General features: G+C 45.0%; 1 protein-coding gene across 7 annotated transcripts in view; it reads left to right on the top strand.

Annotated features, from left to right (window-relative positions):
* The window catches only part of lef1 (lymphoid enhancer-binding factor 1), a 163,263-nt gene that overhangs the window by 130,095 nt on the left and 7,381 nt on the right, over positions 1 to 25,787 (top strand). For 4 of the 7 annotated variants that reach the window (XM_048542289.2, XM_048542303.2, XM_048542296.2 and 1 more), the window contains exon 10: positions 19,157 to 20,548. The exons of the other annotated variants lie outside the window; for them this stretch is intronic. In XM_048542289.2, coding sequence (XP_048398246.1) covers positions 19,157 to 19,356 — 200 coding nt within the window. In that variant the 3' untranslated portion in view covers positions 19,357 to 20,548. Of the gene's footprint in view, positions 1 to 19,156; positions 20,549 to 25,787 lie in introns of those variants that run through there. 7 annotated transcript variants of the gene reach the window in all.

The following is a 25,787-nucleotide window of genomic DNA, read 5'->3' as shown; positions in this document are numbered from 1 at the left end:
CTCAGGTTGTCTCCATTTCAATGGCTTTGGATAATGCAAATATTTATCCATTTTTGGCTTTAATTCAAGTCACTAAAATGTGGTTTAAGTCTTATAGTAACCTCAAGCCAGTCAATTCAAAATATTGTTTTTGATTTAAGCATAGTTTCACCCCGCATAACTTAAAACTTCAATGAATTGTTAACTTACTTATTTTCCAAAAGCAAAACAACTTCATGTAACTTGCTATTTTTATAATGACATTAATCTTGTCCCAAGGTTAAACATGCACTGACAAGGAAGGGGATGCCTGTTTTGATTTCATGTCGTCAAGTTTGCAAAATGAAAAACAGCAGAGCTCAATTTCTGACCTGGTTAAGGAACGCCGTGGAGGAGCCACCTCTAAACCTCGCTCCTTGTCTGAGGCGTGAGGACTCTCAGGCTAAACTCACCCCCAGTCTTCTCTCTTTCATGAGAGAGCAACCGATGGTCCTCGGTGATTTTTCACTTTTTCTCTGCTTGCACTGGAAGATCTTCTACCAACAGATGACTACTGAGCCTTGGAGAGTGCAAGGTTGCAAATAAATCCTTTCTTCACCAGCTGTCAAACCATACAGGGTCGCATCTTCTTATAGAAAACAATATCCAATCATTCTCTGAAGTGTAATGCCTAAGTATAGAGTGACCTGTACTTTGCTGAGTAGAAATGAACTAACTATGGCAGTCAGCCCAGCAAAGCCTGTATCTTTCACGTCCACTTTGGATGGCAGCATGCCGTATAAGTGACCTACCAACCCCCTCCTCCATCCCCAATCCCCAAACGTGGATTTTTGCATTCAACGGTGTATTTGTGCCAAATGAGGCAATACTTACATTAGCATAAGAACTAGGTTTGGGTAATGTAGTACTGACTGAGGAATTCAATTGATGTTTATTACAGCTCATGACATTAACATAAATTACGTTTACCTGCAAATCAGTGTCTGGGCTAACACTGAGATATTCAGTTGCAGCATACATCCATCAGCTCATCATGCTTCAGGTGATCCCCAGTAAGATGGTGCCTGAGACTTTTGGCTCACGAGGTCATGTGCCTTAATATCATCAGCGTAGCTCTGAAAGATACACCACACACTAAGCTGTGAGGTGCAACACAACAGTGGCTCCCATGGGTTTTAGTACTCCCTATTTCAGGAGTGCAAGCATAATTGGATGGAAAGGGGGGCCTGAAATAGAGACAATCCTTGCGATCTGGTGGGAGACGTCTTTGCTCAGTACACCATTAAGAGAGCTCTTGTACATTATTTTCTTTGACCATTTGCCTTCCTTGTGCCCATTTGCATTTATAAAGCACCATGTGAAAAAAAATCACTGCAGACGCTTTCACCGTTTTAGCATCTCTAATCTCTCTCCCACTCCCTCTGAACTCCGTTGTGTCATGGAATGTGATGACGCAGGTCACCAAGTCTTCTTAGACAGCAGCCCCCCCCACCCCTAGAGTTGTGACCACTAGTTAGAAGGATGAAGGCAGCAGACGCTCGGAAACACTGTCCTCTTCAAATTCCTCTCCAAGCCACTCATCATGACTTGGAAATACATCACCAGTTGCTGGATTGAAATCCCGATACACCCTCCCTAACAGCACTGTGGGTCGACACATGGACTGCTTTAGTTCAAGAAAACAGCTCACTGCCAACTTTTCAAGGGCAGTTAGCGATGGGCAATAAATGCTAGCCCAGCAGGTGACACCCACATCCCATGAATTAGACATAATTTTAAAAACCATAACAAATACAGCAGTAGTAATGTTCCATTGCATCAAATTCATCCCAATGTGGTCAATCAGACATCAGAATGTTTAGGACAGTGAAAAAGATGAGAGGAGAGAAAAGTAAGGCAACTCATAAAAACAGACTTCAATCTGAAAGTAATGGCTTTTTCTGCGCTTTGCTGCTTGCAAAATCATTGCTATAACAGGGAGATATTTACTTAAATCTCTAATGCTGATGAAATTGTTCAGAAATTATAATGTACAACTATAGACCAGTTGATATTTTTGAGCTCAGCCCTGCCCTTTGGTTTGAAATATGCAAGCCAGCTGGATCAAAATAGATTTTGACCCTTCCCGCTCAGCTGTTGAAGATGGACTATTTGACCAAGGAAGGCATCGCAGGCAAAAAGGATCCTTGTCCAGGGCAGAGAATAGTGTAGAGAAATTGGGTGGTTACAGTGAGTGACAGAAGACTTGGAAAACTGACCTTGATGGAGGAGAGCACACTGCTTTCGGTAGAATAACTGTTCGTAAGTTTCCGACCAGCTGAAGAGCAAGTAAACGTACCAATCTCTTTGCTTTTTTTTGTGTTCAGAACTAAAGGTTTCTTGTATTAATAGGAGCAGGAATCCAGCCCCTTTTCCACACTGTGCGCTTCACCCTTCAAAGCTTTACTGTTCTTTGGAAATGACTGAACAAATGCATATTGTATGATCCATTGAAGTTGTTGCCCCATTAAGATCAGGACTCAAAGTGCACAGTGAAACGGTCTTGAAACAGTGGCTTTTGTGAGCGTACATCTGTGGAAACTAGCCAGCACAGGGACACTTGTTCCTGCTGTCTAACACCCAGGCTAATGAACTGAGAGCTGTAAGTTGGATGTCACAGTGGTGACAGTTTGGAAGCGAGGTGTTTAGTGTGTTCTTTCCATCTATTATTTATTCTGTATATGATTCTTCCTTCCCTATCTGCGAGCTTTTGGTCATCTATTGCTTTGCTCCACTGGGCATGGGATTTTTTCAGTTTTTCTCTACATGTTCTACATGTTGACATTCCCCCTCGAGCCTTTCCCAGTCTGGCTGCCCATTGAGAATGCCGCGGATTGATTCCAATCCCTGAGTCTATGGGAATGTGTCTTCCTCGGAAAGTCACAAGGACATGGTTGGTTTTGCTGGAACTTGGCGCACTGAAGCATCACATTCTCTCGCCCAGCTTCCAAATGAGGAGTCAAGAATTGGCACCTAGAAATTGTTCTTTTCATGAAAGTCAAACAGTTTCCACAAAGGAAACCAGCTCTGAATAAAGAGAGTCCGTTTCTTATCTACCAGGTTGAGCATTTTCTGTGATGTTGCCACTGGCTCTGTCTTCAGTGGCCTGACAGTACAGTCACTACAGAAAGCTCTCTAACTCAGTTTTCATTAGGAATATTTATAAGATCCACGCAAGAGATGTCCAGTTTTTATTGCCCATTCCTAGTTACCCAAGAGAAGATGGTAGTGAGCTGCTCCCTCAAGCCATTGCAGTCCATAATGCCACTTGGAAGGTTTACCAACATTTTGACCGAGCAATGCCAAAGGAACGGCGATATATTTCCAAGTCACTTGTCACTTGTCAAAATGTTATATTCCATTAATAAATCTACATTCATCAGATAGCAGCTTCCCAACTTTTACCCATTACAGTTTAGAACGACAAGGGCAGCAGATACATGGGAACAGTGCCACCCGCAAGTTTCCTAGTCACTTGTCAAAATAATGTCAGCCTCCCGTTGTTCTTGCACACTGAGCTGAAGAGCAAGTCCATTCCCCTAGCACTACAATGAACTGCCAGAGAAAGTGGAGGAAGCAGGGACAGTTACAACATTAATCTGGGCGGAATGCTCTTTAGAGAATTGATGTGGACTTGTTGGGCCGAAGGGCCTCTTTCCCCTATGTAGGTATCCTGTGATTCGTGAACTTATCCACGTCTTTTAAATGTTGTAACTGTCCCTGCATCCTCCACTTTCTCTGGCAGTTCATTGTAGTGTTAGGGGAATGGACTTGCTCTTCAGCTCAGTGTGCAAGAACAACGGGAGGCCGACATTATTTTGACAAGTGACTAGGCAAAGAAGCATCGGTCAAACCTTTTTAAGCAGCCAAGGGTCGGGATCTGGACCGCACTGCCTGGAGTGGGTAAGGGAGGTAGATTCAACCATGACTTTCAAAAAGGGGACCGGGCAATTACCCAAAGAGGGGGGAAAGGGCTGCTGATGGGAGAGGAAAACCCAGGAGGTGGTAAGAACACAGAGCCGATAGCCTCCTTCTGTGTTGAAACTGCTTTGTGATTCAACTCGCCGGTGTGCTTTGTGAGAGGCGGTGTTTTAACCGCCACTGTGTCTGCCAGGAAGACAATCGAGCCCGTGTGTGTGTGTGTGTGTGTGTGCGCGTGTGTGTGTGCCTTTCTGTCTCGTTCCTAAATACGTTTGTGGCTAAAGCCAAATGATCTTTCGGTTGATTGCCAGACAGGCAGAGGTGACAGAGCTCACCTCTCAAGCAGGCAAGGCATCGCCCTAAGCAGTCCCGTGCCCTCTGGGGTGTTGCTGCTAGCTCCGAGCGCCTGCACTTGTAAACAATCAGCAGAGTGGTTAGCAACATGTCAGGTAGATTGTTTGAAGCAAACAGGAAGCTTGGTATTTACACACCCAGTGATCTGAAGAGCGATAGCTGGCCTCTCCTGACCTGATCCCTCACGTTTCGGGGGCCACTTGCGTACACAGTGAATAAAGTCTGGCCCCTCTTTCTGCAGGGACGTGGGTGGAAGCAGCAGCGTGGGTGCGTTCAGTGGTTCTGGTTTCTGAGCTGACATTTTGATTGATATTTGCTTGGGCGCAAAGGGAAGGGAACAAAAACAAGCAACTCACTGGCAAATGTTCTTCAGATCATCTCTTCGCCTCAGATCTTCTGGGAAAGTGGTGGTCGACGTTAGCTGGGATCAGCCGTAACCTTCCCCACACCCCCACCACCCCCCCCAACTCCATTACACTGTCTAGACTACGGGGGAGTGGGACATCCAGCAGACATTGGCTACTGTGCTGCTCCCCATAGCGGCATTGCCTCTGTTGTGCTCACACCTGCCCACCAGCTGCTTAGCAGGTTTCAGAAGCTTTGGGTCCCAGAGGGGGTCATCATCCGTGAAAGGGAGTGAAAAAGTGACTGTAAAAATCATGGGTCCCCAAAAGACATTAAATCTAAAGACGTTGAATCTTGAACATTTCATTTTTGTTTTTCTAAAAAAAAACAGAAATTGCTGGAAAAGCTCAACAGGTCTGCGCAGAGAGAGAGAACAGTTCCGAGGAAGGGTTGCCAGACCTGAAATGTTAACTCTGATTTGTTTCCACAGATGTGCTGCCAGACGTGTCGAGCTTTTCCAGCAATTTCTGCTTTTGTCTCTGATTTACAGCATCTGTTTTGGTTTTCATTAGTTGTTCGCCCTTGCTGCTTCCGATCCCTCCCTGCCAATAGCATGCATACCCACTTAACCCTCATGCATTCATTGAGAAAACATTCTCTGGAAAGAGAGAGTGTTTTCTTGTTTGGATATTTAATACCTGTCCTCACAACAGTTGTTTCAAGAGACAGCTGCAGCAGTTGAAGGTTAGGATGAGACTCCTCCTGTCTGCTGAGTCTTTTCCTCCTCACCGTTTTGTCTGAAGCCTAACCACAGCTGGGTGAAGAGTAACTGCTTTTGTAAGAGAGAGAACAAAACTCCACTAATGAGTGGCCGCATCTGACACCCCTCCAAAGGCTCCCAACCCCAACCTCCAGCTGAAAGTCTGGCCAGCGGAAGGCGAGTCTGAGCAAGGCCTTCCGCTGGCCAGACTTTCAGCTGGAGGTTGGGGTTGGGGGCCTTTGGAGGGGTGTCAGATGCGGCCACTCATTAGTGGAGTTTTGTTCTCTCTCTTACATGTTCCTGATCTTGACCTCCATCTGCAGCTGTCACAGTCTCCCCAGTAGGCTGTATCCTGATGCCATTTATGTCGTCCTTTAATGCTTGCCCACTCCCTACGTCTGTCTCTGTATTTTGGCTTTTTCCCCTAGTTACAAAACCTCAAGACTCCCAGGACATTATCAGAAGTGAAAGGAAGTATTTTGTGTCCTCTAGCATTCACTGGTGTACCTTTTCTTCCGATTGCTGTAGGGTGGAAACATTGAAAATCCAGTGCGACTTCCGAAATGTTGTAAGTCAGTATTGTCAACCATTCATCAATCTTCATGAATTGTTTGTGAAAGTTGAGGGGAAGCAATGGCCTAGTGGTATTGTCGTTAGACTATTAACCCAGAGACCCCAGGTCATGTTTTGGAGACTTGGGTTTGAATCCCGCCTTGGCAGATGGTGGAGTTTGAATTCAATAAATGTTTGGAACTGAGAGTCTAATCATGACCGCGAATCCATTGACGATTTTCGGGAAGCACCCGTCTGGTTCACTGCTGTCCTTAGGGAAGGAAACTACCATTCTCACCCAGTCTGGCCCACGTCTGACTCCAGACCCACTGCAATGTGGCTGACTCTTAACTGCCCTCTGGGCAATTAGGGATGGACATTAAATGCCGGCCTAGCCAGCGACACCCTCATCCTGTGAATGAATAAAGAAAAAAACAATCGTTGTTTGATATTCTGAGTTCACTTGAGTTATTCGGGATTTGCGTCCAAATCACAAGGTTCCTTGGTCGAGTCCCACTGTAGATCTTGAGGATAAGTACCAAGGCTGACACTCGAGTGTTGTTATAAGGGACTCAGAGGTACTGACTTTCCGGTGAGCCATTCTGTAGAACATTAAAGGGCCGTGTCAGGCCTCGGTGCTTCAGGCTTTCCTCTGCTGGGCAGCTGTTTCCCTTACCATCCCTGACGGGCTGCACTCCCAGTTCAATATGAAGACCATCACAGCACTGAGTTTGAATTCTGAATCTGTTCACACTGCGTATGCTTGCCCCTCACACCTCTCTCCTTCTTAAGAGACCACCCAGAATGGGATTATTAATCTTTCAGAACAATGGAAGGGTGAGGGGATAACTGTGAAATATAGTCCAAATGAGAGACCGATGGTGGGTAGGAGGAAAGAATCATCGTCCGAACTCTAAGCTGAACATTGCTTCTCGTTAATGCTTGTCTGATGTAAATGTGGGCTCCCTCGCTAGCTGTGAACCTACTGATGGCTGATGTGTGAAGGGAAAGCTGATGAGGTAAGGTGTACCACAGTTAAAGACAGAGCCAGAACCACTCATTGCTGCTGTGGGCAGGGGAGGTGGTGGCAACCCACCTTCAGGTCTTTAGTACATATCCTGTCCTGTGTAATCCATTACTTGCACTTTGTCAACTGCTGTGAGGAACTTAATGGCAAAAATTGGCATTGGTTTCTTAATTCTTCTAATTTTTCTCAGGGGCATTGACAAGGCCAATGTTTTTAGCCAATCCCTAATTACCCCTGAGACGATTGGCTTGCCAGGCCAGCCCTGGGACTCTGGTGTCAAATGTAGGCCAGACTGGGTAAGAATGGCCAATTCTCTTCACTAAAGGTTATTAATGAAGCAGACCTGCTCTTTCAGCAGCCAATGGTAATTTCATGGCCACTATCACTGAGACCAGGGCCTAGATTCTCACTGGAACAGAGACCATTGGGAATTCCAAATCCTGCTTTTCACCTTTTTTTTGTTGACAGCAGTCATAGCTCATCGATGCTGAGTGCCTGGAGGCAGTGGCTATTTAAAGCAGCCTCCCAGTGAAATCATATTTCAGAATCGCTGGCGTCTGGAGCCTGGAGTACGGAGATTAGACCAGGAAGTCCATTCTCAATGGGTTTCTTTTAGATAGCAGGGGTGCCCCTTTGGAGAGCTGAGGTACCTGTACTGATGTGATCCCAAGGTCCACAGAGTTGGGAAATACCAGCGATTCTATTGAGTTAGGGAGTCTGGGCTCTTTTTGAGTTGGTGGTCAGGGATCCTTTCAAATTGGGGGTGGTGGAATCAGGGTTCTGTTCAAGTTAGAGGTCAGGGATCCTTTTGGGTTGGGGGTCAGGGATCCTTTTGAGTTAGGGGTCAGAGATCCTTAACAGCTTGGGGGTCAGGGATCCTTTGCAGTTTGGGTGTTACATGTCCTTTAACTGTGGAGAAAATGGTCTGTAAAATTTGCAAACCGGCTTTGGAATTGTCCAACTTGCCAACAAGAACCATGAAGAAGTGTCAAAATGTGTTCTTATGAGTGATAGTGCTTTCCTCAATAATATAATTGGTAATGTGGAACTTGATAATAATAGAATGACAGTCTTTCCCCAGTGTACTGGGATCCCTCAGAGCTGTGCTGCTGTGCAGCCATGCATGCCAAGCCAGTGCGTTCACTTCCTGTTTCACTAGCCTCTGTCACGCTCACAGATCTCAGAATTTTGCGCAGCATCTGGAGAAAATGGAGGGACTGAAGCTCGGGAATACTGAGTGAGGTAGGTGAAGGCGAAAAGTACAGTGGGGAGAGTGTGGAAATAAGCACCAAGTTAGCAGTGGGGCACGAGGACCTGGGGACGATTGGCTTGACGCACTTAAGGTGGCATATGGGATATGAGAAGGTATGGGCAATGGATAGATGCCATTCGTTTGCATGGGTTGGCTTGGATGCAAAATGGAGAGTGTCTGAACTTGAGGGAAAGTGAGAAGAGGGGTGAGGGCTGGAGGAATGTTTTATGGTTTGCCCTTTTTGAGTGGTAAGGTACCCATTTGAACACCTTTAGTGCAGGTGTGGTAGCATTTGGGATTGTGAAAAGGCATGCTTGCACGTAAAAAGCACAAAAAGCAATTGAAACAACCAAAGCTTTTTTTCGCTTTAATGTTTCATGGTTTGTGGGCTTCATGGACAAGCCCAGTATTTGTTAGCTATCGCTAATTGCCCTTGAACTAAGTGGCTTGTGAGGCCACTTCAGGGGACTGTTGAAAAGAAACGACATTGCGATGGGCCTGGAATCAGTTCTGAGCTAGACTGGGTAAGACTGGCAGTTTAGTGAACCAGATGGGTTTTTACAACATTCAGTGGTCTTTTCATGGTAACCATCACTGAGTTTAGCTTTCAATTCCAGATTTACTTGTTGATCTCAAATTGACCCTGGGGCTCTGCAGTATGAGTTCAGTGACATTGCCAGTAAACCATGATCTTCCCTAATGAGGCTATGTTTGTGCTGCAATGTATAATTTAGACACAAAAGAAGGCCAATATCTATCCATCCACGACCATCAATAAAACACATTACTGATCATTTACCGTACTTCTATAGACAGGACTGTGCTGTATACAGGGATAGGTGATGGCCTAGTGGTATTGTTGCTGGACTAGTAATCCAGTGACCCAGATAATCTTCTGGGGACATGGATTCAAATCCAACCATAGCAGATGGTGCGACTTGAATTCAGTAAATATCTGGGATTAAGAATCTAATGATGCCCATTTGCCCATTGTCTGGGGAAAAGCCCATCTGGTTCACTAATGCCCTTTAGTAAAGGGGAAAGTTGTCTTACACAATCCTTACCTGGTCTAGCCTCTGTGTGACTCCAGACCCACAGCAATGTGGTTGACTCTGAACTGCCCGCTGGGCAATTAGGGATGGACAATAAATGCTGCCTGGTCAGCAACACCCCTAATCTCATGAATGAATTTTTAAAAATTGCCTACTCTTTAAAAGCACTCAAATTAATTCTATTGCCCTGATCTGTGACAGGGAATGAACAATACACAGTATGTATACGCTGTGGATCCCTTGCTAATAGTAATCAGTAGCTCACTGGCAGCGCACTTACCTTTTGAGGTATAGATGTTATGGGTTTGGCCTGTGTCTCCTGACAGCATATGGGAAGTTCTGTACCTGCACGCTTTGTGAACCTACCGTCCCAGTAATTAACATAGTGGCACCCAGCAGTAAAAATAGTTCATTATTGTATGACTGTTTGTGGAATCTTTCTGTGTTAAAATTGGCCGTTGTTTTCCCCCAAATTGAAGTGCTTCGTTGGCTGTAATGTTCTTTGAAAAAGATTAAGTTCTTGAGATATACAATGTACAAATGCAAGGTTTTCTTTTCTTCTGCCTGATAAGCCAGTTCAGCCATAAGGCCGGGTTATGGTGAGTGCTGCATGGGAATTGTTTGTTTTGCTGGCAATTAAAAGTATGAGTGTCTTTTTTTGGGAGGGTGCTACAGAAATTCAGTGGCCTGTTGTCCTCGGAGAGCTGAACGCAAAGAGGAACTTTGATGGAAGTTTTCAAAGTCGTGGATGTTCAGAAGAAGCAGATGTGGGATGAGAAAGCACTTTTTCACACAGCGAGTAGCGAGGATCTGGAATGCTGTGTCTGGAAATGTGGCGGAGGCTGGTTCAATCAAAATATTCCAGAGGACATTTCAATAGGAGCAGGGAAAAGGCACGAGGTGGGCGCTAAACCCAAATGTTCAGAGAGCCAGTGCTAACACAAGTGGGCCAAGTGGCCTCCCTTTGCATTATAACAACTCTGTGATTCTCAGAACTGGGGAGTACAGGGATCTGTTCCTGGACTTTTGGTGTAATGCTCAGTTGGAGCCTATAAGTGTAAATAATTGCTACTTAGTTGCCTCGCCAGCTCCCAGACTAAAATCAAAGGCTCATTGTTTCCTGGGTGAATGGCTGCAATTGTTGCTGTAATGATATCTTTTTGTTTCATTGGATCAGCCTCATTGTTACAGCCTTTTTGCAGCAGCTCAGACGCTGAGCTCACAGGCCAATTCATTTTGGGTCTGTGACACTAGCCTGCAGCTAGCAAGCACATCACAAGACAGTGGACGAGTAGTTATTGGAGCAACTATTCATGAAGCCTCCAGACAGTGTCACCCTGTTTTCCTTCCTCCTCTTTGAGAAACTGACTTGTAGCGAATAGGATCCTGTTTTATGCTCACTGAAGTATTTCTTGATGATTCTGTTGCGCTGGGTGATACACAGGACTCAAATGTGTGAAACAGCGACGCATTGAGTCCTCTCACAGCAAAATGATAAGATGATCAGTTGGAATTGCATTGGTTCACGTGCTTTTGTGGCCTAGAATGTACATCAGCGCAAAAACCCCCTCAAACAGATCATTTGAAGTTTTAAAAATTTGTTTAACCTAATGGTTCAGCTTCTGTGCCATAATGTATTTCACACTTGTGAGGCAAATTTTAGTACAGGCTTCAGGACCCTGATACCAGGAAATTGACTTGGCAAGTTTCCACAATGGAAGTTCCACAAGGCACACAGGAAAACCTGAAGTCCGGGATGGTTAAGGGGAGGTAGACCAAACGGATCACAGGCTAAATCCCTCCTGGCGAGATTGTTGGTCTGTAAGAGTCCTTTCCTTGAACCCCCTTTGGGGGCCATAGGTTCAGAGGAGGTTCACAAAGATGACCCCTGGTATGGAGGGATCCCTCTAGAATATAGTGTGGGAGCAGGCCATTCGGCCTATTGAGTCTAAGGGTGGATTTGAACCTGGGTGCCTGATGCTGTGAGGTAGCAGTCTAACCACTGAGCCACCGTGCCACCGCCACTCCCGCTCTATGAGCAAAGGTTAAACAGCCTGAGACTCTACTTACTGGAGTTCAGAAGAATGAGAGATGATCTCATTAAAACGTATGGGTGTTTAATGGTGAGTGATAATGGGAACTGCAGATGCTGGAGAATCCAAGATAATAAAATGTGAGGCTGGATGAACACAGCAGGCCCAGCAGCATCTCAGGTGTTTAATGGGCTTGACTGGGTAAATATTGAGAGGATGTTTTCCTTCATGGGAGAGTCACAGACTGGGGCGGGGGGGCTTAGACTCAGAATAAACGGGTGCCAATTTAAGGCTGAGATGAGGAGGGATTTCTTCTCTGAGAGGGTAGTGAGTCTTTGGAACTACTTACCCCAGAGACCTGTGGGGCCAGAGCCCTGGTGTACATTTAAGGCTGAGATGGATTCTTGACAGTTAGGGGAATCAAGGGTTGTGGGGTAAAGGCAGGAAAATGGACATGAGGTATGTGGGGTCAGCCACCATCCTATTGAATGGCAGAGAAGGCTTGAGGAGGCAAACCCTTACTCCTATCTCCGGTTGTTATGGTTGTATGGGATCTGCAACTCCAGTGCCCTCCCCAACCCCAGCTGCAACAGGTAAGTCACTTCCATTAGGTTCGTGGTCTCCCCATATGGCATGGGATCGGTTCTTCATTTGCGCAAGGCAGAAAGCTCCTTAATTAGACCTTTAATGCAGATTACACAAATGCATCAGTGAGGCTCTCTGCTACTTCACTGGGTCCCCCTCTTCAGTCTGTTCCTGTCACCCAGGGGCCAGTAGTACGACCTCCCAATGCCACTGTCTTTGTGCATTACAGCTGTAAACTAGCCATAGCTGATGATCAGGCCAAGGTTTTCTTCTTATTCAACAAAGAATGAGGCCTTTCATTGTATGGAACACTTTGAACCTTTGCACAAGCGTTAGAATGCCTGGAGACTTAAATTTGATTCGACAGACCCAGGCAGCGTGGTCATGACCCACAAGGAAGTTCAGAGCAGTTTTGCACTTCCTCTGTTCAATAGCCTTATTGATCTGTGTCCCCTCACTGTGGAATGGTAGATTACAGCCTCTCCGTACCCTTTCTGTACTGAGTTGACAACAGCTATTAAAATAGATTGTCCTCACTGTCCGTCTCACCAAATAAAGCGCATGTCTCAGTGGAGTTGGAGAAAAGAAGTGGGAAAGCAGCAGGGAACGTACAATGCTATGGGGTCAGCTTTCGAGACCTGCCATTATCTTTGACTTAAAGAACAAAGAGCCGGTCAGCACAGGATCAGACCCTTCGACACCCCAAGACTGTGCCAACACATGCTGTCTTTCTCAACTAAAAACTCTTTGATTCTGTGCTGCCCTCTGTTCTCTGCCTCCTCTTATATTTGTCAAGATACCTCTTAAACCATGCTGTCTTCACCAGCTCCTTTGGCAGCACATTCTACCCTCTGCGTCAGAACAGCTTCAATTCCTGTCATAGCATACTAGGAGAGCGCCCCATCTCTTTAAGACCTTATATGTCCACCTGACAGAGCAGACAAGAATTGTATTAACATGGTGCCTAAGAGACAGCACCTCCAAAAGCACGCATACTGTCCTTGGAGTGCCAGTGGAGAGCATGTGCTCAAGTCTCATGACCTCATGACCTTCTGACCTGTGAAGTGACATTGGCACGTGGTGGGCCCCATTAGGGTCAGCTCTATGAACAGAATGACTACAGGTCTGTTTCTGACACTGGCATCTACGAGAAAAAGTCAGAAGTCACACGACACCAGGTGATTAGTCCAATGGGTTTATGTAAAATCACAAACTTTCGGAGAACTGCTTCTTCGTCAGGTGAAATGAATTCCACAGTTAACACTTCACCTGACAAAGGAGCAGTGCTCCAAAATATTGTGATTTTAAGTAAACCCATTGAACTATAACCTGATGTTGTGTGAATTCCAACTTTGTCTGTCCCAATCCAACACCAGCACCTCCAGTTCGTGACTATCTATGAGAAAAATGTGTGAGATGGTAATGCATAAGCAGTGCACAGCAACAACATGTGTAAACATATGGACAGTCCTTCCCCACATCAATAGAACACACAGTATTGTTGCTTATTAATAAGATTGACAATGCTCAGTCGATCCTGAGCTGTGTGATGGAACTCTCCTGCCGCTGGAGCTGTCCCAAGGCGAGATAGTTATGATATAGTGAGTTGCATTTAAAAAACACAGCTTTGCCACTCTAGGATTTTCAAGAAACAAGCCAATAACTAAAATAAATCACCCTCTCTTAACTATTTTGTCCTATTCAAGCCATCTAGTTTTTTTTAAAGAACGGTATATTTACTAAGTATAAAATCTATTTTCCTGTCAATTTATAATTTCAGAACATATCATTTGCATTTTAACAAACTAACTGGTGAATTTCAAAGTGCTTTAGGTGAACAGTATTTGGTAAATGTTATTGATTCACAGTATTAAAACAAGATTGTATAACATATTTTACAAATATCACAGATGGTATTTATATACAAGCACCATGACTGACTGACTTGTAGGCTTCTTTCTGGGTGGAAATTCCCTGATGAAGACCCATTCGGGGAACTTCTGCTGCTTTCTTGTTCCTTCTGTGATTGATTCTTGATCTGATTAGAGCCTCAAAGTCATAACTGTCCTGAACCCGAAGATCAACAGAATACCAAGCACATACCCGACTTTCCCAGTCTGATTCTCCCCTATTTTTAAAGCAGCACAGCAGCATTCAAATCAGAAGGGAAAATGTTAAATCTCTTTATGCCCCCATCCCAGGTCCTTTCAGCTTTTTCTAGGAGAAACAGCATTTCACTTATACCTCCCATTGCATTCACTGCACCCAATGTGGCCTACTGTACTTTGGAGAAACCAAATGCAAACCTGGTGACTGTGTTACAGAATACCTCTGGTCCGTGCACGAGCATGACCCTGTCCATCCCCTCGCCAGTAATTTTAACCCAGAGCCCTGCTCGCGTGCCCGCATCTGTCCTCACCACGCTGCGCTGCTCCAGTGAATCTCAGCGCAAACTTGGAGGAGCAACATCTCATCTTCAAACTAGACACTTTACAACTTTCTGGAAAAACACCTTCAGATTGTGGTCCAATTTTTTCCTGTTTAGCTTTGCTTGTTACAATCTCTGTCACCATGTCCTCTGCCCCCTCCCCCACTCCAGTGGGACTGTCTGTTCATTCATGCCTAGCAGTTAGACACACCATTGTTCTGCCATTCTCACATTCCAGACACTTAGCCTGCACTTTCAACACTCTTTCTCCCCCAACACTCCACCCCCTCCCCACTGTTGCATAAACGCTGCCCCCTCTACACTTCGTGTCAGCTCTGATGAAGTGCCATCTAGACTGGGAACGTGAGCTTGCTGTCTCTCCATGGACGCTGCCTGACCCGCTGTGATATCCAGAAGTTTTTGTTTTCAGTACAGATTCCAGCATCTGCAAAATTTGCTACACCTTTCAGCTTTTGGTGGATTGGCCTTGACATTTCAGATCTCTGCATTTATGTGATGACTTTCATGTCTTCAATGCCAACAAATGACATTCGCAGTAAAGTGATAATTTTGTAAATAGCAGTGAATCTGCGCAAACCAGGTCCCAGCAGCACAAAACGCAGTAATGATGAAATAAGCTATATTTAGTGACACTGTTTAGGAGATAAAAGTAGGCCAGGGCAGCAGGAAGAACTTGCTGTTCTTCACACAGTGGCTTGGGATCTTCTTCATCCACATGAGGGGGGAGAAAGGGCTTTGGGTTCATCCCTCATCTGAAGGCTGACGACACTCTGTCCCTTCGTACTGCGCTGGATCACTGGAATACTCACACTGAACAAATCGCATAAGGTCTGCAGTTCTCAACAACACTGCAGCAATAAAACTGAACTGTTCATCAGGGGCACAGAAATTCTACACAGTGACTGAATTGCGCCAAGAGAGGATGATATAGAGGCCCAGGGATTACCCGTCAGGTGGCTAAGAATGAAAGTATGATCGCAAAAAGAATCCCTGTCAGTCATTTTTTAAGAGATTCATTTATAATTTCCAACAAAAGTTCAGCCCGTCCCTCTAATGAATTAGTCATGTAAAAATTCCCATTATGGTCTCCCTGAAACATCACTTTACTCAGGGATACTTCAATTCCCGAGGCCGAAAGTTTCTTGTCTTTGAATGGAGAAGTATTGGACAGAACGACTGGTCTGATGGGACATTCTGTGTAATCCAGAGCCAGGGAGGCTGAATAACGTTTCGGGCGCATTGTTTTTAAATATCCATAAAAAACTGGAGGCTTCTCACAGCTCGCACTGAAGCTGAGAAATGTGTGGGGCAGCTGAAGGGGTTTGAGTCACTTGGTGGGACTGGCGGACAAAACTCACTTTCTTCTTTCACTGATCACCATTAGTGACTTTGCTTCATTGTTTTCTCCTATCCCAAAGGCAAGATCCTTTTTTGGGAGAGGAGACCCCAGTCAGCAAGTCTCCGCTTTTAAGTGTCGATGCATTGCTTCAAGCTACTTTGAGATAACCGCAGAGAAGCAAGCCATTCGGTCCATCTGATCAATGCCAATGTTTTATGTTCCACGCTGACCTCCTTCTACTTCATCCAACAATACCAGTGTAACTTATCTCCTTTCACTCTCGTGGGTTGACTTACTTTCCCCTGAAAAGCATCTATGTTGCTCACATCGAGTACTTCATGTAGTAACGAGATCTATATTCTAACCAGACTCTGGGTGACAACATTTCACATGAATTCCCGATGAGTTATTGGTAACAATATTGTTAGCCCCCATTTTTCAAATTGCCTACCAATGCAAACATTTCTATGCCTACCTCATCAATATTACAAAGATCTCTTAAACAAGTCACCTCTCAATTCTGTCTTTTCTTGAGAAAAGAAACTCAATTTGATAGTTAGACATACTCAGTTCTCATATCAACCATTAAAATCCTTTTCCCACCGTATAAATACTGTGGCTATAGGAGCAGGTCAGAGGCCAGGAATCCTGCAGTGAGTAACTCAATCTCTGACTCCCCAAAGCCTACCCAACATCCACAAGACCTGAGTCGGGATTGAGAGGGAATACTCCCCAGTTGCCTGGGTGAAATTAACTCCAACAAAGCTCAAGAAGGTTGAGACTATCCAGGACAGTGCAGCCTGCTTGAATGGCCCCATATTCACCACCTGCATCATTTATTCCCTTCACTATTGAAGCACAGTAGCAGCAGTATGTACCATCTTCAAGACAGGGAGGCAGTGGCCTAGTGGTATCTCAGGACTGTTAATCCAGAGACCCAGATAATGTTCTGGGGCCCAGGGTTCAAATCCTGCCATGGCAGATGGTGGAATTTGAATTCAAAAAGTATCTGGAATTACGAATCCAGTGATGACCATGAATCCATTATTGACTGTCGGAAAAACCCATCTGGTTCACTAATGTCCTTGAGGGAGGGAAACTGCCATCCTTACTTGGTCTGGCCTACATGTGACTCTAGACCCACAGCCATGTGGATGACTCTTAACTGCCCTCTGGGCGATTAGGGATGGGCAATAAATGCTGCCTGGCCAGCGAAGCTTAGCTAACCTGGTTCAATACTTTTAGTAATTAATGTATCTGTGTCCCACTTCATGCCTTTCACCTATCTGCATGTGGGTTCTGAGGGTAAGTGATGGCAGGCTAGGCTATTTGCCAAGATAGGCTTCCACAGAGAACCTTAAGCATACACTTTCTGACAGTCACTTGCAAACGCACAGGGAGATAATGGCGAGGAGGGGTCAGTGGATGGATGAAAGAAAAAGAAGTGCACACAAGAAAAAGGAACAGGAGTAGACCATTCAGTCTGTTGATTCTATCCCATTCTGGCTGCTCGTGGGCTTCAACTCCCACGTTTCTGCCCCCTTTCTGGATTCCTGAAAGACCAAAAATGTGTCTATCCAACCCTCGAATACTATCAACAGTGGGAAACACACCAAGACTTTCACTTGTACATAAACTTTCACTCACTCAGAATGTGACAAAATGCTTTACAACCACAAACAGCGGTAAGGTGAATAACCCGTTTTGGGTATTGGTTTGGCAGGGAATGTTGTCCAGAGAAACCTGTAGGATTCATTTCTTCAAATAATGCCTACTGGGATTTTGTTTACATGAGAGGGAAAACTGACTCGACCCCTCCCTCGATCCTCCAATTTGCTACTGGCCAGGTCACCTGCTATTCTTCAAGGTAGAGCATGTTATGGGATCCCTTACATCTACCTGAGAGGAGAGGTGTGGCCCAGTTTAATATCACATCTGAAAGACAGCACCTCTGACAGTGCAGCATTCCTCTCAGAACGGCAGAGGAGTGTGATCTGCAGCAGGAACTTTGGTTAATTTCCCAGCCCAGTGATGTTGAGGCTAATCGGAACATCTTCACAACAGCTCCCGGAAGCAACTGACTCAGTAACAACCAGTATACGAACCATGAACCCTCCTGGTCCTTTTGGCTCTTAATTAATGAGAGATCACAGCCACACAAGTGAATCAGATAGTAAAATGCACCGTCGAGGCCTTCAGTGTTTTTGTCTGGTGACACCTGCTATTTTCCTTACTGTCTAATTATCCTCTCAGAGACCAGAAAACTAATAAAGGCTAGCTTACGGTGTAACATTTTGTTGAGAGATGATCTCCTCATTAATTAAGAAAGTTGTCAAATATCTCAGTCCAGTGTTCAGAGCTGCTGCCTGAGCTGAGTTACTTAACCTTAGATTAGGCTTGTCAAATGCAGGACCATATCAACCAGGGTTCACATAGATTGGTTCAGAAATAGCAGAAACTGCAGATGCTGGAGAATCTGAGATAACAAGGTGTAGAGCTGGATGAACACAGCAGGCCAAGCAGCATCAGAGGAGCAGGAAACGTCAAGCTTTCGTGCTCCTATGATGCTGCTTGGCCTGTTGTGTTCATCCAGCTCTACACCTTGTTATTTCACACAGATTGGAGTCTAGTCTGTGAGCAAATCCGCATGTTGAGAGGTTGAGTTAATATCATCTGGCGTGTGTAGAACAATGAGAGAGGGTCTCTCTGAGGGTCTGAAGCGGGTGGACTCCAACAGGTTGCTTCCCGCTGACTGAGGAATCTAGACCATGGAGCCACAGTCTCAGAATAAGGTGATGATCGATTGGGACTGAGGTGAGAAATTCCCTCACCCAAGGTGTTGTGTGAATCTTTGAGTTCAGAGGGTTGGGAAAGCTGCATCATAGCCTTAAATATGTTCCAAGACCAAATTTGGGTTTTACAGAGAGCAAAGGGATATGGGGAGTGAGTGGACATGAAGCTGAAGGTCATACTGAATGGTGGTACAAGTGCGACAGGCTGAATGGCCTACCTCTGCCGCTATTTGATCTCTCGTTGCTCCTCAATACTCTCCAGCGACTTCTGTTGGGAAGTGCTTGCCTTCGGACTGGGGTTGGACTAGGCTGTGGATGGCTGCGGTGGAGGAATAGCCCGCTCACACAGTTACCGGAGGATGGTACCTGAGGAACCTTGTCTCAGCATGTGACAGTGGCCAAGGAGGATGTTGGAGTGGAAAAGACGGAAGGAAGGGAATAAGATGAAGACGAAGACCTAGAGGGAGAGCAGAGGGGTACTGAGGCAAAATCCTGCCCCCTGTCTGCTTCTAAACATAATGGTGGGGAATTTTTCAGGGTGGTTTATTTTTCTTTATTTCCCCAAAACCCACCCCCTCAGTCCCCCTGGTGGTGTAAGAAGTGCTTAAAGTTTGTATTTTCTTTCTTGGATGACTCTTACCTCCCCGTATATTCACTTGTTTATTTCCTTCTCACAGGCCACTCACCAAAGCTCCTGCTCCTGCAGCCAGGAGAGCAGGATGGGTTGGGGCACAGACTCCTCCGTGATTGTCAGCAGCGCTGTTCCATCATCAGCCAGCAGAAGGCGCAAGCCAAGTGGGCCGAGTCCGACGATGTCAGTTTTTTCCCTCCTCCACCGGAGATGGAACGTCTCACTTCCAAGTGGTGCTCCATATAGCAGCCCACCTGAAAACTGACACACACAAGCACCAAATACTTAACCAGAGTAATTAAAAAAAAGCAAACACTCGCCCAACTGAGGCCGTCCGTTCTTGAGTGACGGGAATCTCCAGGACTCGGAATTTTGGGACCTTTGTGTTTGGGGACTTGATCGCTCAACAACTTGAGTGACTGGGCTGCTGTCAGGACTTGTTGTATTAATTTGATCATACTGTTGGACATCACCGGTTCTGCTCCAGATTACCCCCCCCACCCAACTTTCTCTCTTTCCCACTCGAAGCGGGAGTCTCTCTCTGCATTGATTACGCTTTTGTTTTTGCGATGTACCCTGTTCACAGTTTTCATTTAAACAGGGAGGACAGTACCACCGGAGTGCCCATTCTCCATCCAAGGAGTGCTGTGCAAATGTGCTGTAGGGAGGAATTGAGAGTTGGGTCCTTTCTTTCCCCGTTATGGAAATACTTTTTTTTTGATGTAAATGCTCTATTCCCATGTGGCTTCTCAACTCCCTGCTACAGTGCATGTGCACATTGCTTTAAGTATTTGGAAGAAATGCGATCTAAATTGGGACGCTAAGACCAATGTGTAATATAGGTCCCCATTGCCTTGTTTGGCAGAAAGGACATTTGTACAGTTCCCCACTTTGTGCGCTATCACGCCCTGCCTCTGTTTGGTTCTGATCCACTTGTGACCACTGATGCACTTAATGGGTTGACCACCAACAGAATGGTGACGTCAACATCCATGGTGAATGGGACATGCGCTTCGAAAGGGTGTTGATGCAGAGCCGTACCCCTCCCCCATCCTCCCAGAAGGTGCATTGGTCTGTGAAGTGGGCTCACACAGTCAGGGCCGCAGTATTACCCTACAATCGAGGGCTTCTGGTCCAGCTTCTGCCACTCTAGGACACTGAGGCTGCTTCTTCAGAGCTGCTGCAGGCGATTCTTCTATTTAAATAGGATAAAGAGAGAGAAAAAACTGGAACAAAATATTAAATGGTATTTTTTTCATTTAATGAGTGTTTTGGTTGAACTGATGGGGCTAATTTGTAGCAAAGAAATACCTTTCACATCGCAGACCACAGCAGGAATTCTAAAGTAAGCTTTCTTGGGAGCTGTATCATGATACTTATTCCTTTTAAAGCAGATTTGAAATTTTAAAAAATAAAGTCAAAAGTTGTTTTTTTTTAATCTTTTAGTGTGGTTTATCCTTTGTTCACATGGAGGGAGTATAATGTTTCTTTTGTGAGATAAGGAGGTGTAGAGGGTTATGTTACTGGGTTAGTCATTCAGAGGCATTCAGTTAATCTGAGAGGCTGGGCATTTAAAGCTTGTCATAGCAACTTGAGCTCATTCTTTATAAAGTATCCAAAAAAAACAAGAAGCTACCTATAAAAGTGACCAAACAACATTCAGATTGTCATAAAACCCCAGCTGTTTCAGTAATGTTCCAGAAAAGAAGATAATTTCCCTTTAGTATGTATTGTGGTTCATATGTGACTCCAGTCCCAAGCCCATTGTGGTTGACTCTAAACAGCCCTCTGAAATTGCCTTTATTAAGTGGCTCACAGTGTCAGAATGGGCATTATCAATGACATCTGAATCCTGATAGTGAAGAAGAGAAGAGAACATGTCTTTCACTGCAAAACCCAAATGGCTAAAAACACAGAGACAATTGACACCAATCGATGCTGCACAAGGTTAAGGCTCTGTTTAAGAAATGTAGGCTCAAGTTTCAGAACCGTTCTAACCTGCTGACATCGAAGGACAGTGCTGCTGGGCGCAGAAGATGTGAAAATTCCAACAGAAATCACATTTCTTCCAGTGAGGAAATGCCTTCCTCACTGCTAATGGGAAGCAGCTTTATATAAGTATGTTTGCTGCCTTGCTGCTGTGAACTTTCTGGCTTAAAGCCTAAAGGGCCTTTCCTATGCAGGAAGCCAAGTGTTTTCGTTTGAAGCAGACAGGAAAGCCTTCCTGGCAAGCATAACCCCCTCACTGGCATTTCTTTGGAACCCGTGAGGGATACAATAAATTGAAACTGTTCCCATCAACTCATTTCCAATATCTTGTCGGCTTTGAAATCAGAAGGCAAAGCTTCACCTACGTGTCCATCAACATGTGTGCCCTCCAGCTTTCAGTAATCTCTGTCAACTCACACTGTCACTGTGTGTGAATCATGGTTGGAGGTGGGGGGGTGCGGCGGGATGGGATTTCTTGCGGTTCTTTTCCAGTTGGAACCCACGTGAGGCCCTGAATGGATGGTGGCATCATTTTGTACCAGCCACTTGCTAGCAGTATTATTATGTGCCCAGCAAGCTAGTGAGCTGCACATTTACAATAGCACATGGTGAAGTATCAGAGCTGTAATCCAAGAGATGTCATTTTTTCACTGTTACAAGAGTCACTTGTGACCACGTTTCGTTTTGTGACACAGGGCTTCTATTGCTTGAAGATAATTCAAAAATTCCAAAAGTGTTCTTTATAGTAAGAGATTCAATAAAGTGTAAAAATGAAATAAATAATTTGTTAAAACAGCCTTGTAAGTTTTCTTTGATACATCCTCATGTCTTATAGTTAATTTACGCTTGAAACTCTTTGTCAGCCAGTCTAAAGGGCAACATTTTCATACGGTGGTGTGTGTGTGTGTGTGGAATGAGCTGCCAGAGGAAGTGGTGGAGTTGGGTACAATTACAACAATTAAAAGACATCTGGATGGGTACATGAATAGGAAGGGTATTGAGGGATATGGGCAAAATGCTGGCAAATGGGACTAGATTAATTTAGGATATCTGGTCAGCATGGACAAGTTGAACCAAAGGGTCTGTTTCTGTGCTGTATGACCCTATGACCTCTTTCTCTATAAGCATCTAGTCCATGTTGAGGAAGTTTCTTAGGAGAAGGGATGCTATAAATGAATAGTTCAGCACACATGACAAAATGAATGGACTACATCATTCCAGATCGTTCATTATAAAAGGAAAAGAATTAAGATGCAACAATCCAACTAGACAAACAATTGTGATGGTCTCTTATTGGTGCAGAAAGTCTTGGTCTGCTTTTACATTTGAGTCCAATAGAGCTTTGAATTCCTTTTATTGAAACTTCATGGTGTGCCTGAAGGTCATAGCTTGCTGTCTGTCTTTATGTTAAGTGTAAAGTTAGCCCATTGATTTTATATTACAGGAATGTCGAGTCAAATCTGCTGAGAAACCCTGTCTTTTCAGCTTCAATTAATGCTGGCTCACGCCATTTCAGCACCAGCACTCCTTCAGAGGTGACCATCAGAGATGTGGACATGTTTCCAGGCAAAAATTGCTGCTTAGGACATTTTATAGACTTGACCAGAGTCGACTGGTCAGGTGGCACTGTGGGCAGGTCTACAGTTATTCACTTTGGATCAGAGAAAGACATCTTCCTGTAATGCTGAGAAGCTAGAAAGTGTGAGGAGCAAAATCCTTTGGGCAGCCGTGTATATTGTGGGAAATTGAGGATGGAAGCAATCCAGCTGTTGGGTTTGGCTAGGCGAGTTCACTGAGTCATTGATAAAGTTAACAGTGAGCAGTTTATTGTATGAGTACAAGCTACAAGCACATCACTGAAATATGCCTGGCTCTTCTCAGGTCTTTCCCGTGTGATCTCTGACGTCATCACAGTTGGTGTTTTTCACAATTTTACAGACATTAACCCTTTCGAACTCTTACACAATATCTCCCCTGAAATCCTTTTCCTGAGTTATTATTCAACTGCAGTGTGGACAGATCATTGAAAACTAGGGCAGCACAGTGACTCAGTGGCTAGCACTGCTGCCTCACAGCGCCAGGGAACCAGGGTCAATTCCACCGTCGGGTGACTGTCTGTATGGCACATCCTCCCTGTGTCTGCGTGGGTTTCCTCCCGGTGCTCCATTTTCCTCCCACAGTCCAAAGATGTGCAGGCTAGGTGGATTGGCCGTGGGAAATGTGGGGGTTACAGGGATAGGGTAGGGGGGTGGGTCTGGGTGGGATGCTGTTCAGAGGGTGGCTGTGAACCTAATGGGCTGAATGGCCTGTTTTCACACTGTAGGGATTCTATGATTCTAGCGCACAGGTCAAATGTCTCAAAAGAACTGAGGGAATGTCAACCTAACTATCAAGGGGATTGGAACTATCCAGTTAAAATGAAATGCTTCGCTTGTAAAGAGCCTTATTAAGATTCCACCTGGAATCTCACACAGAGTCTAAGGCACTGTACTTTCTCATCCAAAACATGATGAGATCTGCAGCACACTGTCCCAAAAGGTTGTGGATGGTGCAATAGTGGAATTTTGAAGCCTAAGCTCAATAGGCTTTTGATGGTTTAGTGACATTCAAAAGGATATGAAGCACAGGTGGGTAAATAGAGTTTAGGTGCAGGTTAGCCAGGTTTTCACCAAATATAACTCATACACTTCAACCTCAGATAAAGGCTCAATACTGCGGATGCTGGAAATCTGAAACGAAGCTGAAAGTGCTGGAGAAACTCGGCAGGTCTGGCAGCATCTGTGGAGAGAGGGTTCACATTTTGAGTCCAATATGATTTCATTAGGGCGCCTCAGTTCTGAGGAAGAGTAATTCTGGACTCGAAACATTAATCCTGTTTCTCTCTCCATAGATGCCGCCAGACCTGCTGAGTTTCTCTCGCATTCTCTGTGTTCGTTTCATGCTTAATCCTGTCTCCTGACACTATCGAAGAGCCTTTTTGAAAATGGAATGAACTTAACAGAATGTGTTTTTCATATCCTCTGAAAGCCCCACAATGCTTTACAGTACCTTGGAAGTGTAGTCATGTTTGCATTACCCAAATATGGCAGCCAATTTATGCACAGCAAGTTCTTACCAAAGAAAGGGAAAGAAATGTTCAAATAATCCACCTTTGGTGGTTTTGGATCAGAGATCACTGTTGTCCAAGGCACTGAGGGAAACTTTCTATTCTTTCTTAGACTTGTTACATACACCTGTGAATCCATTTCTGAAAGGAGGTTCCTCCAATAATACAACTTCAGAGGTGTCGGCTTGGATGATGTGATTAAGGACCTGGAGTCCCATTAGTGCAGCCATTAAGCCAAGCTTTAAGTTTGTGCCTATAGCTACGTGACGGAGTGGGTTTCTCAATCTCACAACCATTTTTCTTTCATGGTACTCATTTTAAACTGGTTTAACAGGGATTCTGCCCACTTGTTCCAGTTTTCTGTGGAGTACAGGCATTCCCTTTCAACCCTGTCAGCACCCTTTGGTATTTTAAGCATTGTTCGCTCACCTTGAGGTAATGTATCTGAGTGTTACTATTTGTTCTCTCCTCATTATTCAGCCCCTTCAGCCCATCAACTGCCCGACTGGCTATAATAAATACTCAGATTTGTATAGCGTCCTGCACCACAATTGAACACCTGGTCGTGCATGATGGCCATTGAAGTACTTTTTGAGGCGAAATGACCGTTATAGTTTAGGAAAGTTGGCAACCAATTTGCACACAGTCAGCTCCCACAAACCGCAGCTACTGGACAAGCATTAGCAATAACACCCAGGCTGTACCTTGAGGTAGAGCCTTGGGAATCTTTGTCATCCATCTGAGAAGGTAAGCAAGGCCACAATTTATTGTCTTATCCAACAACGCAGCACTCCCTCAGTGCGCAACAGTGTCAGCCTTGATTTTTGACTTTAAATAAGATTTGAACCCACAACCTTCTGAATTAGACCAACTGATTCTTGGCTGATCCCAATGAACTTTAAGTCAATATGTCCATTCTAAATTAGGAGACCAAATGTGAGAGCTGTGGCTGAGATTGGCAGTGCGTATAGCACTGAATGTTAAGCTGGGCCACTGTGCCCATTATCTACCTGCTGTTTCTGGTGTTTTTCTAGTGCCAGGTATTTAGGTCTGACCCACCCATCTTCGGCCAACTGAGACCACTTTGTGGTCATGTGAGTGACTCCTGCTCCCACTGCTGGCACCTTCACAGTAGCACAGGCACCAATGTGTCAAGATGGCCCTGACCTGTCTGACTGGCCCATTGAAGTTACTCCAACTCACTTTTGAGTGAGGTTCCCAATGCTGCTCCTTATGGAAGACTGTCTCCGGTTCCAGTAGTGTCCATCACTCCAGTTGGAGCTGCTGGGATGGGAGAGCTGCTCACCATCTGATTGACAGTCAGCCCTCAGAGTCAGGGCATGGACTGAGATGGGAATGAAAGCTGTGTGTCATTGGCATCTCACTGGATTATCCTGATCTCCCAATGTAACTACAGTGGGAATACTTGAGGGCAGTTTGATACGTTCTTTCTTAACCTGATAAATCAAAAGTGAAACATTTAGCATATTAGAGATGCTGTATAAATGCAAATTTCACTACTGTCTGTGGCAGTCATTTACTTATGCTCCAGGAGAGTTGTCTCTGGCTTGTTTAATGGTGC

Source organism: Stegostoma tigrinum, chromosome 1, assembly GCF_030684315.1.
Source record: "Stegostoma tigrinum isolate sSteTig4 chromosome 1, sSteTig4.hap1, whole genome shotgun sequence".
NCBI classification, from domain to species: Eukaryota; Metazoa; Chordata; class Chondrichthyes; order Orectolobiformes; family Stegostomatidae; genus Stegostoma; species Stegostoma tigrinum.
This window is presented reverse-complemented; position numbering and strand designations above follow the sequence as displayed.